The 18,867-nt window shown below is 41.0% G+C and overlaps 1 protein-coding gene across 1 annotated transcript in view; it reads right to left on the bottom strand.

The window, feature by feature from the left end:
* LOC140729411 (astacin-like metalloendopeptidase) overlaps window positions 1-18,867 on the bottom strand; it is a 103,055-nt gene that overhangs the window by 78,427 nt on the left and 5,761 nt on the right. Inside the window, exons 3-5 of the mRNA XM_073049119.1 lie at window positions 18,703-18,780; window positions 15,325-15,474; window positions 6,032-6,149 (exon numbers count right to left, since the gene is read on the bottom strand). Of these exons, the coding sequence (XP_072905220.1) occupies window positions 6,032-6,149; window positions 15,325-15,474; window positions 18,703-18,780 (346 nt within the window). The remainder of the gene's footprint in view (window positions 1-6,031; window positions 6,150-15,324; window positions 15,475-18,702; window positions 18,781-18,867) is intronic.

Raw genomic sequence — 18,867 nt, forward strand, 5'->3', positions numbered from 1 at the left:
GAAAAAAAAGAAGAAAAGGGACTGGGGCTATATTTACATAACAAGGATAAATTAACCCAACAAGGATGGTGTTAATTGGAACCATTACAGCATTTGATAGTGGCATTGAAGAGTGGGCATCTTACATTGAAAGGGTGGAGGTATATTGTGATGCTAACAGATTAGATAGATAGATAGATAGATAGATAGATACTTTATTCATCCCCATGGGGAAATTCAGCATTTTTTCCAATGTCCCGTACACTTGTTGTAGCAAAAACTCATTACATACAATACAATACTTAACTCAGTAATAATATGATATGCATCTAAATCACTAGCTCAAAAAGCATTAATAATAGCTTTAAAAAGTTCTTAAGTCCTGGCAGTTGAATTGTAAAGCCTAATGGCATTGGGGAGTATTGACCTCTTCATCCTGTCTGAGGAGCATTGCATCGACAGTAACCTGTCGCTGAAACTGCTTCTCTGTCTCTGGATGGTGCTATGTAGAGGATGTTCAGGGTTTTCCATAATTGACCGTAGCCTACTCAGCGCCCTTCGCTCAGCTACCGATGTTAAACTCTCCAGTACTTTGCCCACGACAGAGCCCGCCTTCCTTATCAGCTTATTAAGACGTGAGGCGTCCTTCTTCTTAATGCTTCCCCCCCAACACGCCACCACAAAGAAGAGGGCGCTCTCAACAACTGACCTATAGAACATCTTCAGCATCTCACTGCAGACATTGAATGACGCCAACCTTCTAAGGAAGTACAGTCGACTCTGTGCCTTCCTGCACAAGGCATCTGTGTTGGCAGTCCAGTCTAGCTTCTCGTCCAACTGTACTCCCAGATACTTGTAGGTCTTAACCTGCTCCACACACTCTCCATTAATGATCACTGGCTCCATGTGAGTCCTAGGTCTCCTAAAGTCCACCACCATCTCCTTGGTCTTGGTGACATTGAGACGCAGGTAGTTTGAGTTGCACCATATCACAAAGTCCTGTATCAGTTTCCTATACTCCTCCTCCTGTCCATTCCTGACACACCCCACTATGGCCGTGTCATCAGCGAAAGAAATAAGAAAGTCCACTTATTACTCAGTGTTATGGGCACGAAAACATACGGCCAACTACGGTTTTCAAAGTTTGCAGAGAGATTTAGGCCAGTTAGAAGAGTGGGCTGAACATGGCAGATGGAGTTTAATGCTGATAAGTGTGAGGTGCTACATTTTGGTAGGAATAATCCAAATAGGACATACATGGTAAATGGTAGGGCATTGAAGAATGCAGTAAAACAGAGTGATCTAGGAATAATGGTACAAAGTTCCCTGAAGGTGGAATCTCATGTGGATAGGGTGGTGAAGAAAGCTTTTGGTATGCTGGCCTTTATAAATCAGAGCATTGAATATATGAGTTGGGATGTAATGTTAAAATTGTACAAGGCATTGGTAAGGCCGAATTTGGAGTATTGTGTATGGTTCTGGTCACCGAATTATAGGAAGGATGTCAACAAAATAGAGAGAGTACAGAGAAGATTTACTAGAATGTTACCTGGGTTTCAGCAGCTAAGTTACAGGGAAAGATTGAACAAGTTAGGTCTTTATTCTTTGGAGCATAGAAGGTTGAGGGGGGACTTGATAGAGGTATTTAAAATTATGAGGGGGATAGATAGAGTTGGCATGGATAGGCTTTTTCCATTGAGAGTAGGGGAGATTCAAACAAGAGGACATGAGTTGACAGTTAGGGGGCAAAATTTTAAGGGTAACACAAGGGGGAACTTCTTTACTCAGAAAGTGGTAGCTGTGTGGAACGAGCTTCCAGTAGAAGTGGTAGAGGCAGGTTTGGTATTGTCATTTAAAGTAAAATTGGATAGGTATATGGACAGGAAAGGAATGAAGGGTTATGGGCTGAGTGTGGGTCAGTGGGACTAGGTGAGAGTAAGCGTTCAGCACGGACTAGAAGGGCCGAGATGGCCTGTTTCCGTGCTGTAATTGTTATATTGTTATATGGAGCTTGTTAACCCCTGAAAAGACAGCTGACAAAATGTTCACGGAAATAGTAGACACCCTCCAACAGCATTTAAACCCAAACCACTGGTCATTACTGAAAGATTTAAATTTTACAATCGGAGTCAGAGCAAAAAACAAAAGCATTTCTGAATATTGTGCTGAATTGCACAAATTATCAGAACATTGTCAATTTGGAATGGGTCTATCAGATGCATTGAGGGATAGGTTAGTGTGTGGCATGTACTGTGAAACCACCCAGAAAAAGCTCCTGTGTGAAAAAGACCTTACATTCGAGAAGGCGCTAAACATCATTAGAAACAGTCACACAAGGTGCTTCACAGATACAAAAAAATGTTACCGTTGTGGGAACAGGTCACATGACCTTGATGGTAGTTGGTTTAAAGATAAAGAATGCTGAAATTGTGGCAAATAGGGTCACACTGGCAGAGTATAAAAGCTAAACAGCAGGAAAAGGGCAAAATACAGAGAAACAAGAAACTCTAGAAAGGAAAATACAACAACATGCACAAAATGAAAGAAAGCAATTCTGATGAAAATGACTCAGACAAAAGTGAATTGTTTTGTCTGCCACTTCACATCGTGGAAGAGAAAGATGATCGAAGAATAATATGGATCACTCCACGAGTGACAGGTGTGAGACTGAAAATGGAATTGTACACAGGCTCAGCCAAAACAGTGAACTCTGTACATGACTACAAACGACTGTTTTTGCACGTACCTCTGAAACAAACTAAACTACTGCTCAAGACTTACACAGGACAGAAAGTGCATCCGGAAGGCAAAATTAAAGTGACAGTGACCCAAGGAGGTAAAACACAGCAACTGAACCTCTATGTACTGAAAAATGGAGGACCACCTTTGCTGGGACGTGAATGGCTCAGGAAAATTCAGTTGGACTGGCACACCATCAAGGCACTAAATGTGTCAACAAAGGAGGGCAGCAAGGCTACATCTAAGAGACTGTAGCAAATACTTGCTGACTCAGGGGAAGTGTTCATGAAAGGAATAGGAACACTTCAGGGCATGAAGGCAAAGATTGAGATTGAGGGAAATGCATGTCCAAAATTTCACAAAGCCAGACCAGTGCCATATGCAATCCGTCCTGCAGTAGAGGCAGAACTGAAAAATATGGAGCAGACTGAGGTCCTGTCAAAGGTGGATTGGAGTGAATGGGCCACGCCTATTGTTCCAGCGATGAAGTAAACCTCCAGCTTAAAACCAGGAAAACCAAGCAAGATGCGCATATGTGGTGACTTTAAAGTGACTGTTAACCCAGCCCTCCATACTGTACAGTATCCTCTACCTTGTACTGAGGACATTTTTGCTTCCCTATCAGGAAGGGAACATTTCACAAAAATTGATTTGAGTTGGTTTTTGGGATAGCTTCAGTACATGGAATCCGGCAAAGGGCAATGGACCAGGTTCTGCAGGGGATTCCAGGGACTCAAGTGTTACCTGGATGACATCACTGTCACTGGCAAAGATGATGACGAACATCTTTCTAACCTTAAACAAGTGCTCACCAGGTTACAAGAATATGTGCTCAGAGCTAATCGATAGAAATGTGAGATTTTCAAAAAGGAAATCTCATACTGTGGGCATGTGATCAACAAGGATGGCTTACACATGTCTCAAGACAAGATATAAGTGGTGCTTAAGGCACCACCACCTGAAAATATGTCTCAGCTGAGATCATATCTTGGTCTAGTGAACTATCACCACAAGTTCTTGCATAACCTATCCACAGCCCTACACCCATTAAATGCATTATTACAGGCAGGGACATAATGGAAGTGGACTGAGAACTGTGAGAAAGCGATTCAAGAAACTAAAAGACTCATAACTTCAGACGGGGTGCTCGCGCACCTTGACCCCTCCTTACTTATCCGACTAGCTTGTGATGCCTTACCCTGTGGGATACGAGCTGTGTTATCGCACAAGTTTCCAGATGGCTCCGAAAGACCAACAGCCTTTGCCTCAAGAACGTTAACTTCAGTTGAACACAACTACGCACAGATTGACAGAAGCCCTAAGCCTTGTGTGGGGAGTCAAGAAATTTAGTCACTACCGGCCAAAAGTTTACTCTGTTGACTGACCATCAGCCGCTTGTGTCAATCTTCAATTCAAGAAAAGGCATCCCAGTGATTACCAAGCTACAGCGATGGTCCCTTTTCTTAGGAGGTCACAGGTATGACATTGAACACAAGGGGACCAAGCAGATGGTCTGTCATGGTTACCACTGCCCACTTCCGAGGTATCTACACAAATGGATCCAGCAGAGATCTTTCACACAACAATAGTTGAACAATTACCAGTAACAAATAGCCTCATTGAAAGGGAAACATTCAATGACCCTACGTTGTCAAAAGTGTATGACATTACAGTAAAGGGATGGCCAGTGTGGAGTAACACACTGATTCCAGCCTTTTCAGCGAGGAAGGAGCAGTTGTCGGGGAATACTAATATGTGGCTCACGAGTTGTGATTCCTCCCAAGTTACGCACCAGAGTCCTGGAGGAACTGCATGAGGGGCACCTGGGTACCATGAAGATGAAAGGTATTGCCCGTGCTTATGTGTGGTGGCCAGGAATCAAATTGAGGACGTGACCAAGAACTGCTCTGGATGTCAAAAGATCCAGAACACACCACCACAAGCCCCTCTCCATCCGTGGGAATAGCCCTCATCACCATGGCAGCAAGTGCACATCGACTTTGCTGGACCATTCACGGACTCTATCTTTTTAATCGCCATTGATGCACATTACAAATGGCCAGAGGTCATCAAAATGAAGACAGCCACATCAGACAGCTACACATACAGTGCTGAGGACCATGTTCACCAGAAATGGCACACCAGAGCAAATCTGCACAGACAATGGACGACAACTTGTCTCTGGAGAACTCCAAAGTTTTGTGAAGAGCAATGGAATCAAACACTTTACATCAGCTCCTTACCACCCATCCACAAATGGCTTGGCAGAAAGATTTGTACAAACAGTTAAGGAAGCCCTGAAGGCAAAGGACAGTGAAAATCGACCACTACAACACAAGATAGGCAACAACTTCCTCCTTGCCCATCTTAATGCAGTACATGCTACTAACTAGACTCCAGCAATGATGTTTCTAAACAGGAACCTGAGGTCCAGTATGGATCTTCTCAAACCAAATGTACGGCGTGATGTAGAGAACAGACAGTTCAAACACTTGAATGCTAAGTCAACACGGAGCTTCAATGTGGGACAGTCAGTTCTTGCACGGAATTACCAGACTGAAAAGTGGCACCCGGGTATAATTTCCGCCATAGACGGGCCACTGATGTATGGAGTACAGGTAGGAGAGAATGTATGGAGACATCATGTGGATCAAATCCTGGATGCGCAGGTGAAAAACACAATAACACCTTGCCCGGACTCCCTGGACATAGAAGCAAACACTCCTGATGTGACCACATCAACCTCGTCCACAGATAAGCCTGTGAGAACCCACCTGATGTACCTGTGGAGACTAATTCCCCAAATCAAACATTGCAGGGCAGATGTTACCCAGAGAGGCAGAGAAGGCAGAGACTTCAGTTATAATTATTATTATTATGGTACTTTGTTATAATTTCATATTATTAAGTTACTAATTAAACAGTTGGTGGGCATTTGTATATTAAGGGTACACATACAGTATTTGTTTAGCATAGTGCCCCAGAAAAGAAACAGTTGATACACTTTTAAAATAAAAGGGGAGGAGAGTACCATATAGCCTACTGCATAATATATGACTATTTTATGTAGTAGTAACATGTTATTGAGCATGCACTATTAGGCGTGTATTGATATGTATATATGTGTTCAGTTCGGGTTCCATAAGTAAACACCCTTGTTAACTTAGCTCCAGTCTCCAGTGTTTTTATTTATAGTTTTGTTGTGTAACCGGTCACATACACAACAACTTTAATATTCTATCAGTTTGTTCACATAATAACTACAGCAGACACTAAAAGACATAGATTTGAATATCAATATTCATGAACTTACCCAGATTCTGAGATTATCTGAAGATAATGTTGTTCTTGCTGTCTATATACGAACTTTATACACGTTAGAATAGCAAATTGCTGCATGGCATTGTGTATAGCAGTCTGTTGTGACTTACCTATAGTTACAAAAATAAAATATTGTTTATCATTTATTACAATCCACTTTGCACAAGCATATAACTTACAAGCTGTAAAAAAATATAATGCAATTATTCAAAAATCCAATGAAGGAAAGCAGAACATGGCTAGCATAAGCCAAAGAGACTTTTAAAATCAGGTAATTCAATTCAAATTGAATGCTAGTTTTAAAGCAGAGAAATAAATAATGGGAGTCTAATAACTGCCATTTGTATACAAGACTCAAGATTGTACAATGTCATTTCCAGTACACAAGCGTAAAAGAGAACAAAATAATTATTACTCCAGATCAGATGCAGCACAAAAAATTAAACACAGTAAGATAAAGAACACAATAAAAAAAAACACAACAAATGTAAATACTTCTCTGAGGTCTCTGTTAGTCAGAGTTGACCATGGATATTGTGTCCTAGCTGTCTAGATACGTAAGCCTGGGCAGTACAATATGGAGAGCTGTTGCCCATGTAGCATGTCCCCCTCTCCACTCATCTGATGAACGCAAAGGAATGGTAGAGACCGATACAGTTTGGAACCAGCAGCATCGCAGGAGTTGCCAGTCAATAACCATCTCCTTTTTCTTGCTAATATTGAGGAAGAGGTTATTTACATAGAACCGTGTATCGAGCTCTTCCACCTCTTCTCTGTAGGCAGTCTCATTGATGTTAGTGATGAGCCCCAGCATGGCATGTCGTTGGTAAGCTTGACAGAGATTACTTGGGTGTTTGTCCATGCAGTTGTGTATGAGCAGAGTGCACAGGCAAGGGCTCACAATGAGTGGCTTCTGGGAGATTCCACATTCACTGATGGACTGAGGTTATTTTTAACTGAATAACCTCTTGGGATTTTCTTTAATCCTGCCTGCCAAATCAATCTCATATCCTCTAGCTTGGGTTTAAAGCTTTATACTTGTTGAGGGATTTTCTTGTAACAAGCTGCCTAATGTGATGTATGCTTCCTTATTTTTCCTTACCAGAGCCTTGATATCTCTATTCAGGAAGGGTTCCCTGATATTGACATAATCTATCCTTCACCTTGACAGGAACATGCTGCCTCTGAGTTCTTGATATGACCCTTTTGAAGCCTCCCATTTGTAAACTTTTCCTTTAAATAGAATCACCTGGACTATCTCCGGTAGATACTGCCATATGGCCTCAAATTTGAAACCTCCCACCAGCACTAGGGTAGAAAAGTATAAAACTAGTGGAATTAGATTTAAGGTGAGAGTGGAAGGATTTAAAATGGACCTGAATAGCAAGCTTTTCACATAGAGGGTGATGGGTAAATGGAATGAGCTGTCAGAGGCAGCTTTATAGCTGGATACAATTTCAATGTTTTGAAGTCATTCAGACAGGTACATGGAAAGAAAAGATTTAGAGGAATATGGGCTAAACAAGGCAAATTGAATTACCGTATTTAGGTAGACATTTTGGTTGACATAGATGAGTTGAGCCAAATGGCCTATTTCCATGCCATATAAATCTGTAACCTAGATATAGATTTGAAGAGCTTGCAGAGAAAGAAGCATTGAAAACATGAAGAGATTTGAAACAAATGTAATTTATAGTAATTTTATATCTTTGCATATCATGCAAGTCAGTTATAACAAAGCTTATTCAGATTCTGAGCTTTAAGACTGTGGTTTGCCTTAACTTTAACTCAACATAGGGGAGATGCCTAAACAGATCTATGTATTTGTTAGTTTTTGACAGAATTAGAACATACAGCCAGAAATGCACTGGAATTGTAATTTTCTTAGCTCAAAGAAATGTTAAAATTTCAGCTAAGTAGGTAGACTGAAGCAGAAATGGAGTCAAATGAGAAATAGGAAGAGCCAAGAATAGTTCCTTGGAAGCATGAAAGATAATGGTGCAGGCACTCCATTGACATATTAGCATATAGGAGGGAGACTGAAAATGTGCCTGAACGGAGCCACAACAACCACCTCCTATTCAATGTCAGCAAGGCCAAGGAGCTGATTACTGACACCAAAGAATGAAACTGGAGGTCCACGAGCCAGTCCTTATCGGGGGAATCTGAGGTGGAGAGGGTTAGCAACTTAAAATTCCTCAGTGTTACTAATTCAGAGGATCTGTCCTGGGCACAGCACAAGTGCAATTACAAAGACAGCATGGCAGCACCCCTACTCCTTTGGGAGTTTGCAAAGTTTCAGCATTAGACTTTGACTAACTTCTCTAGATGTGTGGTGGAGAGTATAGTGACTGGCTGCATCACAGGCTTGCATGGAAATACCAATACCCTTGAATAGAAAATCCTAAAAATAAATAATGCATACAGCCCAGTCTATCATGAATAAAGCCCTTCCCATTATTGAGCACATCTACACAGGAAAACAACATTTTCGCAGGAAAACAACATTTATCATCAAGGACTCTCACTAACCAGGTTATGCTCTTGTCTCTCTACAGCCATCAGGAAGGTGGTACAGGAGCCTCAGAGCTCAGACTCAGGTTCAGGAACACTTACTACCCTTCAACCATCAGGATCTTGAACCTGAGGGAATAACTTCACTCATTTTCACTTGCCCCAGCACTGAACTGTTCCCACAAGCTTCGTACTCGTGTTCAAGGACTCTTTGCCTTATGTACTCGATATTTATTGCCTGTTAATGTATTATCACGTTTTTGTTTCTTTCTGTATTTGCACAGTTTGTTGACTTTTCCACATTGGTTGTCTGCCCTGTTGGTGCGATTTTTCATTGATTATATTATGGCTACTGAATTTATTGAGTATGCCCACATACTATTATATATAGTGACACGTATGCACTTTGATAATATATTTACTTTGAATTGATGTAGCATAGTAATCCAATTTCATAAGCAAATTTCAAATAGTAGAATGCCTGATATTAATTTGCTGACTCAATAGCATGAGGAACCAAAGAATGTCATGTAATTGATACCAACTCTAAAGAAACCTTATTTTGTCATAAGTATTTGACAAAACTTAATTAAGAGAACTAATGAAAATATTTCTAAATCTATTGAGAGCTATAGTTCACTTTGAGGCTAGATGGGGAGTACACAAATCCTAAATTAACTATAGTGGAATAGTTCCAAATTCACTGTCAATAGAAAACCTTGGACAAGAAACATAGAGAATACTGGCACCAACTTGGCATAGTTGTTCAGAGCCCATCTTTTTCTGCATGTGGTTACCAGCTCAGTTAACACTTTTTTTGCACTGAACCATGATGCAAATACTCCAGAACAGTCTATCATGTGGAACTTTATCAAGGCCTTAATGAAGTCCATACAGACCACTTCCACCACCCTGCTCCTCATTGACCTTCTTGTTTACTTCATCTTAAAACTCGATCAAGTTCATAGGATTTGACCTCCTGTGCACAAAGACATGTGACTACCCTTAATTAACCCATCTTTCCAGATGCATGTAATCTTATCACTCAGAATCCTCTCCAATAACTTACTTACCACACATCAGGCTTACTGATCAATAGTTCCCAAGGATTCCCTTTCCAGCCCTTCTTAAACTAAGGGAAAACATTCACTGCCCTCTAATCTACCAGAACATCATCTATGGCTAACTATGATATAAATATCACAGCTAAGGTCTCACAATTTCTTCTCTACCTTCCCGGTGTTCTTGGATAAACCTAGTCAGACCCCATAGATTTATCTACCTTCATATATTTAAGATGTACAGCACATCTTCTGTTGTAATATAGCTTACTCTAAAGGCATCCTCAATTTCTTTTCCTAGATCAGAAGTCTTAATGTCTTTCTCCAAACATGGAGGAAAAATATTTATTGAACACCTGGTTCATCTTCTGCAGCTCCAAGCAATGATGTCCACTTTGGTCTTCGAGGGTCATTATTTCCTTTCTGGGTCATCTTTTTCCCTTAATGTTATTATAAAATCTCTTTGGATTCTCCATGGTCTACTGCCAAAGCTATTTTGCCCTGTTTTTGCATTCCTGATTGTCTTCTTGAATATATTTCTGCATTCCCTATATTCCACCATGGATTCCCGATCCCAGGTGCATATACATACATGTCACAGGTCTGAGTGCTATTGGTCCCATGTAACCCAGTACTACCTGTCGCACGGTTGGGTGGTCGGCAACAAAACCGGGTGCCCCACCAGGCTTGCCCAGAGAGGAGGGTGGCTAGACACCCTGTAGGACGAAAAACAAGACCTGTCAAAAGGCGGATGAACCCTCTCATAGGGTCAACCGCCATCTAGCAAACACATGCCATGAAGCACGGAAAGGGCATCCCTTGTATCGAAGCTTGATCTGGCCACTCACTGCAACAGAACTTCCCCCAGCCATTTTGGACCCCACCATGCCACTGGATCTGGGAGCGGATGTCAAGAGGGTGGGTCTAGACCTGTGCAACCCGCTACTCACCTAAAATCCATTCACACACACGCTGTTCCTTTCTGAGGAGTGGGGTACCACCCCACTAACTGACTGAAAGGAACCATCATCATCCTATGGGATGGATAGCCAGAAGAGAAGATACATACATGACCTGCTGACATCTTATCCTGGCCAGGGCTTTAATATGCCATTATGCAGGGTTACCTCATTTAATCAACTTTGCCTTTCACTCTAATAGGAACATTTGACTTTGAGCTTTCACTATATCACATTTAAAAACCTCCCACTTTTTGGTGGTCACTTTGCCCACAAACAGCCACTCCAACTTTTGCAAACTGCTGTTTAATAGTCAAAGTTTGCCTTGCTCCAACTTAGAACTTGAACCTGTGGAACAAATGAAAGAAAATCAAAATTTTAATCACACAAAGGAGCTGGAGGAACCCTTGATGAAGGGTTTTGTCCCAAAACATTGATTGTCTATTTCCCTCCATAGATGCTGCCTGAATCACTGTTTCTCCTGCTCTTTTGTGTGTGCTCCAGACTTCTAACAACTGCATTTTTTTCATTTAAAATTTTAATCACATAATTTTGCTTTTTCAATTTTTTGTTGCATTAGACAGTCACTTGGGGTTGAGGATGTGTTACTTCCAGTTGGGTTTTGTGAGTAACGGAAGAGGCCAATATAGGGCTCACTGAATTTTCCATGTATGTGGTAGATATCTGACTGGCTGGCTGGGTGGGTGGTTTCTGAGGTAACCATCTACACTGGGCTTCTTTGTGCCCCTAATTCATGGATTCAAGATTCTCAATATATTCTAATTATTACTTCTTCACCTTAAGAGCACATCCTTGAATTTTTTCTTCTAACCTAACGCTTTACAGAGCCAGCAACCCATGTTCAATTCCTGTCGCTGTCTGTAATGCGTTTGTATATTTCCCTGTGATCGTATGGGTTCCTTCTAGGTGCTCCTCCTTCCTCCCACATTCCAGACATACAGGTTGGGATAAGTAAGTTGTGGGAATGCTATGTTGTTGCTGGAGCATGCCAAAACTTGCAGTCTGCCTCCAGCACATCCTTAGCTTTTGATGGTTGTTGACGCAAATGATGCATATCACTGTATGTTTCAATGTCTTGATGTACATTTGATAAATAAAGTTATTTTTCCTTTAATTGCTTCCCATTAACAAATGACATGGCCTACCCAAAGCAGTCAACTGAATATAACTATGCTCTCACTGTTGGCAGTGCTAGTTCAGGACAGGGCAATGATGTGGTTTGTCTATCTTTCGAGAGAACTTGGAGAATTCCACAGACAATTTTGGTGATATTTTTCCAGTGCCGTGAGAAGCCTGCTATATCTAACCCATGTCTTAGAAGCAAACAGGGATCACTATTTACCAGTAGACCATGCATCTTGTGCCTCTAAATGGATGGAATCCACAGCATGACTTAGTTCTTCTCCACTGGGTGTAGAACAGTTAGAGCATATTCTAGTAATGATATTCTCTGTGAAATACAGTGAGAAGACTGCTTTGTGGTCACTACAGTTAGGGCATGTCACATTCAAGAAAGAGACTACAACTACGGTACCTTTGAGTTACCATAGTGCATCATCCTCTTCCTAGATACGAATGATAAGATTGTGGAATCATAACTTTCAGCAGAAGATGGCATTCTGCTGCTTTTTCAGTATCATGCGAAAAGAAAACAGCATTTTCTGAGTTAAACATGAGATGTTTGAGCTACTTTGTATTGCTTCAAAACTTGAACTAGGTACTTCTGAATGCAAATCACTCATGTGCCTGCAGGAACTTCTGCATGTAGGTGCTTGGTTTGGTGTAATTTGTAATGAAGCTTGGGATGAATTCAGACTTGAATTAACATTTCTGGTCATTCCTGGGACAAGGGATGACGAGAAGTTGGATTGCATTCATTTCTCATGTTAAAATATGCTTGCATTCAGAATCAACTCCAATTTGAGTCCCCTTCAAACAGAATTTACGAAAATACAATATGAATTTGAATTGGATAGATTTACCTGCATAAACAAGCAGTAAAAGGGGGCCATACTATTTCATGCACCTCCTGACAGTTGGCTGAACAGTATTTTGAGAAGACCCTCAGGCCTCTGCAAGGCAGCTGCGTATCACCAATGCAGAATATGACTGCAATAAAGACAGTCTGCAGGGTGGGAGACAGTAACAACAAAACTCAAAAGAGGGAATGCAAACCTTGCTTTACAAGATAGATGGCAGGAGAAAGCTTCTAACTATAAACTACATAGAGGGCAGGGAAGTGTATGTAGTTGGCCAAGGCCAACATAAAAAGAGCCTGGCATGAAGTGCCAACTGTAGGATAGTCATAATCTCTGGGAATGAGAGTTCGCATGAACTATCAGAATGTTATGATTAAAAACCCATAGAACTGAGATCCACACTGATGATTCATTTTATGAAAGGATTTGAGTTCCTTAAACGACAAGCCACCCATCTGGAATAAGGAGATTTTGTAACAAGGTAGTCACGTAACTGGAGAAACTGGAGATAGAGATGCAAAGTAGGAAATATTTTATCAATCATTTGGCCTCTTGATATTGTAGTTTGGTAATATTTTGGTGTTAAGAAGTGTAGTACAGAAAAAGCTACCTGAGATTTTTTTTGCAAGTTCTTTGGGAAATTACTTTATTAAAGAATCCCTTATAATTACAGTCAATGGTCATCTCACGCATGCTGAACAAGAACATCTACCTATTAATCTACTATTCCCTTCTTCTTTTCAGACTGAGTATTCTTACTCATCTTCCTCTGTCAATGACTTGTTGGATTATGCAATGTGCATCAGATACTGCCAAAGTCTCCATATCTGCTTGCAATATACTGCAGGCACTCTTGGACAGATATAGGTAATCCAATCTCAATTTAAGGCAGCCCATGCCATATTCCATTACCTTGCTGGTACTTGGTAGCACCTGTATTAATATTTTATTGCAGTGGCTAGGGTGTGCATTGGTCTGTGGAGTCAAAGTGGCGGAGAATAATCTTCATAATCCAGAATGCATCCCTTTAGGTAGTGCTGGCTGCTGAATGGATTTTTGTTTCTTGAACTAGGGGAAGCCAGAAAAGCTGCCAAATACCACCACTTCATGCCATCTGCCTCTCACTGAAATTATTTCTTTTTGAAAATAAGGCCTAGATGATCTATCTAATGCAGTAATGAATATCAAACTGGGAAACAAGACAAAGATCTGTAGTAACACACACAAAGTGCTGGTGGAACACAGCAGGCCAGGCAGCATCTATAGGGAGAAGCGCTGTCGACGTTTCGGGCCGAGACCCTTCGTCTAGTCCTGACGAAGGGTCTCGGCCCGAAACATCGACAGCGCTTCAATTATGGACTGCTACTGGCAATGCCAAACTGAATGCTTACATTTTCCTAAATTAATGCCATACTGGTACACTGTCAGGTGAGTTCCTTACTTGGTTTTAATTATTATGATTAATTATAAGTTGGTATTAATAATTAATAACTTATAATTAATCACAATTAATTAGTATTGATTATTTCCCCAACCACCATGATGTCACAGTTAATCCACTTAATCTTCCAATTTTTTTGATCTCACAAACTGCCAAACATTAATCTGCCAAAACTCTGATGGAAGATATAAACTCCAATCAAACTTCCTTCACAGCCACTATCAAAGTCACCAGTGATCTATGGTCTCCAATACCCTGCCCCATTGTCAGCCCAAGTTTGGAGCCTCCAACCTTAACCCAAGGCAAATCTTAATTCTTCTTCCTTTTAACTAAACCCCTTAACCCTTGCCGCCAGCTCAAATCTTCTTTCCCAGCCTGCTCCTACTAGCCCTTAACCTAATTCTATTTCCCTAACCAAGGCTCCTATTTTCATTTCTCTCAGCCTCCTCATTTACCACCATAACTTCCATTCCAACACAAACTGTCAGTGGAATTCTTCTTCCCCCCCCTTCAGTCAAATCTGAATTTTGCAGAATTCCCACAGGTTAAATGGTCATTTCCATAACTGCAACTTATGGTATGCATTAGAAATACCAGACCTCAGACTGGTAATCATTTCAATTCATGAACAAAAGAGACAACTCTAGCTTAAAAAAAGATTGTTGGATTAATGGTCACATAAATGAATTGTTAAGAGAAAAAAAAATCGAACAAATGTGATTAAAGGATCTTCGTGGATACAAACTGACCAATAAACTGAAAGGGCTAACTGGTGGTGAATGGTTCTTTTTATCAGAATGGAAGGAAGTGTGCAGTATTGAACCACATCCCTTCCTTTATAAATACTAATGGTACTATGGTCAAAAGAAATCTCTCTGATTGAGTTGGAGAGATAGTGAACTCTCCATCCCTTAAATTACTTTTGTCTCTAAATATCTTCACATTGGTGTTATCATTTCTGAATGTTTAATCAAATGTTACCTTATTTATTTTTCACAAGTTATTTCTATCTTTTTAGAGCTTTTCTATGTACACATTGGAAACATATCTATTAAAATAAACAAATCCAGAATAAGGAATTACAATAATAGTGAACAATTGGGTTCAAAGTCTTAACCTAACAGAACTATGAGTTCTTTGTAATACTTCATACAGTATAACAGTGAAAGTTAAAACAACAAACATCATACCATAATAAATCTTATATTAAAAATGTATTTCTTACATAGTATTTCATTATAACAACTACAGCAATTTTTCAGTAATATATTTATCAATAGCAAAATATTGGGAAAAATAATCTGACTTACTGAAGACACTATCAAGTGTATATGGTATGTAAACAATCCCATCACGATTACGGCGCCACAAGCAGGACCTGGGACCTCTGAAACACTTAGCGGCATTTTTGGAACCCCGTGTTGCAATATCTCCATATTCAATATCAACTTCACGTGGCCCTAGGTTAAAAAAAATTAAGCTGCAAATACTAGAGATATTCATTAGATATTCATTAGATAGGCTATTTTGGAAGGTTAGGTCTCACTGAATCTAAGGGGAACTAATTATATGGATTCAAAATCGGCTTGCAAGTAAAGGGTGATGATTGTATGCTGTTTTTTTTGGAATGGAGACCGGTGACTATACATACACCACAGGGGTGGCGTTGACATCTAAGTTATTTGTTATTTATCTAGGTGCTTTGGATTCAAATGCACAAGTTTGTGGATAACACAAAACTAGGTGTTGCTTATAGTTAAGAAAGTTATCAAAGAATACAAGAGATCTTGATCAGTTAGGGAAGAGGGCTGAGAAACAGCAAATGGATTTCAATACAGGTAAGTGTGAGGTGATGCATTTGGAAAGTCAAATTAATGCAGGATTTATACTATGAATGGTAGCGCCCTAGGGAGGATATTGGAACAGAAGGACTTAGGGATACAAGGGCACTGTCCATTGAACGTGGCACCACAGGCAAACAGGGTGGTGAAAAAGGTGTTTAGCACATTGGACTTCATCAGTGTGAGCACTGAGTATAGGAGTTAAGACATTATGTTTCAGTTGCATAAATGTTGGTGAGGCCATACTTGGAGTACTCTGTACAATTTTGATCACCCTGTTATAACAAAGCATGGTTAAACTGGAAAACTAACAGAAAAGATTTGCAAGGTGTAATATGGAGAGGTTGGCCAGGCTAGGAGTTTATTTCCTGAAATGTCCGTAAAGGGGAGACTGCATAGAAATATTTAAAATTATGAGAGGCATAGGTAAGGCAGATGACATCTTTTACTCAGAACAGGCATCCAAAACTAGGGGTCATAGGGATCATAGTTTTAAGGTGAGAAGGAAAGATTTAAAAGGGACCCGAGAAACATCTTTTTCCATGCAGAGGGTCGTGAGTAGATAGAACAAGTTGCCAGAGGAAGTGGTTGAAATAGGTACAATGTCATCTAAAAATCACTTGGACAGGTCCATGGAGGGGTGGGGCCAAATATATTTACATAGAGCGCCGACTAACTAGCTGGAGTGTTCAAGGGCATCTTTAATCACTCACTGCTGCATTCTGTGGTTTTCAACTTTTTCAAAGGGCGTCATCATACTGCTTTTCATCATCAAAGGGTACAGTATTACATCAAGATCTTGATGTGGCAAAACTTAAGGAGCCAACCCTCAGTGCCGAAACTGGCATTCATTGAATAAATCTTAGATGAGAAATTCAGTTTTGGAGTATGGACCTCATGGAAATCCTACAAGACTACTCCTTTGTGATTCCTTTGGAGCTTTTGGTTTCCATAGGAAGCATAGAGTGGCATGAATACTGAAGTTTTAGGTATTCTGTAATCCCACAAATTCATTAGCCCTCTATTGTTGGTTTCTAATATTTTTCCTTGAGAGAGCATTATGATAGAACGAAAACAGCACTGAGCTTCAGGTTATGGCAAATTGAGAATCAGCTGCCAATGTCAGAAATAATCTGGAGGCTAGGAACATCAAAGTGGCAACAATGCTAAAAGAAGGATGGTATACAGCTGGAATCAAACCTTAAGAAAGCCATGGGCCTCTACTTTCCAAACTTTTACAACCATAGATTGCAGGTAAAACACTTCTTAGGTAGATCACTATAGGGGAGTGAAACCCTGTATACTAAGTGGCCATGAGTCCTTCTAGGCTCTCCCTTTGGGATTCTTAGGGAAAGTCAATCCTGCCGTTTCTCCACTGGGCCTCCTCTAAGTTTCCCGACACCTCTCGGATCAGCTAAACAACTGAGGGAGGGGCTGATCCCCTTGACAGATCCCCCTGGCACTGCAAGCAATTTATCTGCCCCCCTAGCCAAAGAAGATACCCTGAAAACTTTCCACTAATCTCCTGCCACAGATATGGTAAGCCCCCCAGCTGCGGCATTTGACTTACAGTCGAACCAAATGCATTTTCCCACACTTTCCCGTAACTGGCAGCTGTCACTTCGAGATAATTGGACCAGACAGCTCTAACAACGTCACCAGCCCACCTACTCAAACTTCCAACCCATCCCTGTCGCTTTCCCTCAGCCAAGCACTGCCACTCACCTAACAACTGAGAGGTCCGCTCCGCCCACGCCTCCGCCCCTTTAGGGCTGGACATTATTCCAACAACCAGGCAGAGCCCACCATAGCTGGAACATACAGACCAGTCCTTCCTCGCTCTCTTAACAGTATGGACAACCCATGGTCCCACCACCATTTCATCAGTGCTAGTCTGAACTCGAACAACGACCTCCGGGGTACCAACAGCCACCCCACCCAACACACATGCAGTGATAACCAGCAGAGGCACACCAGCATTCCATCCCCGCAGCATGCATAATTTAAAGAGGGCGATCACACAGAATCCCACAGAATTCAATCCCAGACCGAGCACCCCACAATGTAACCCCCTGGTAAGCCCCAGGCTCGCTCAGCTCGCTTCCATCTAGGGGGAGCAGCCTTTGGCCCCGCCACGCTAGGTAATCAGCTTGTGTGGATGCTGTGTGATGTCCCCAACATGCCAAATAACAGACAGTACACCATATGCGATTAAATAAGTTCACTTTATAGATCTTACTGGAACTATGTACTTAATAGAGCTACGATATAAGAGGAAAAATAAAAGGCCCCAAACTTATCAAAGTCCAAACCACTTCATGCACAACCGTTGGAGCTCAATTAATGAAGTCTTCTGGCTACCATTCGTTCCCCTCAGACCTCCTCGACTCGTAGCTCAGGACCACCCAAAAACCTCTCCTCGCCGAAAACCCTGGCCTCGGACCCTGCTCGGGGTCTGTTCCGTCGCCCAGCTTACAGCATCGCGTCCTCTCTCCTGCACCCCCTCGTGCCGACTCACCAAAAGCCCGCCAACAGTAGCTTACAGACCCAGAAGAGAGAGTAACATCTATCCCAATTGGTTAACAAATGAATACAATTCTCATTATCAGTAATTTCAACCCAAACAAGCTACAAGAGAAAGCACTCTCTCTCCAGTTATCATAACAAAGAAGCATTCTTACCTTTAACAAAACAAAGAAGCCATTTTGATTAACATACGCAGTAACATAGAGAAGAAACCCCAACATACGCAGTAACATAAAGAAGAAACCCCTTACAGAGGTAACATTACTTGAGTTACATTGCATTACATATGATTTCTTAACAAAAACACTTAATGATTCTTACCCAAATCTTCGTTAATTTTTGAAATCTTGGTAAAAATATCCACACCACTAGATTCTTGAATTCCTTTTTGCGATTTGCCTTCAAATTTGTAATAAATAATCATAGATGTCAATTTTTTGAAAAATCATAATAGTACAGCATTGTCTCCCAATTTATTCCTTTAAT

This window comes from Hemitrygon akajei, chromosome 6 (assembly GCF_048418815.1).
Source record: "Hemitrygon akajei chromosome 6, sHemAka1.3, whole genome shotgun sequence".
Lineage (NCBI taxonomy): Eukaryota > Metazoa > Chordata > Chondrichthyes > Myliobatiformes > Dasyatidae > Hemitrygon > Hemitrygon akajei.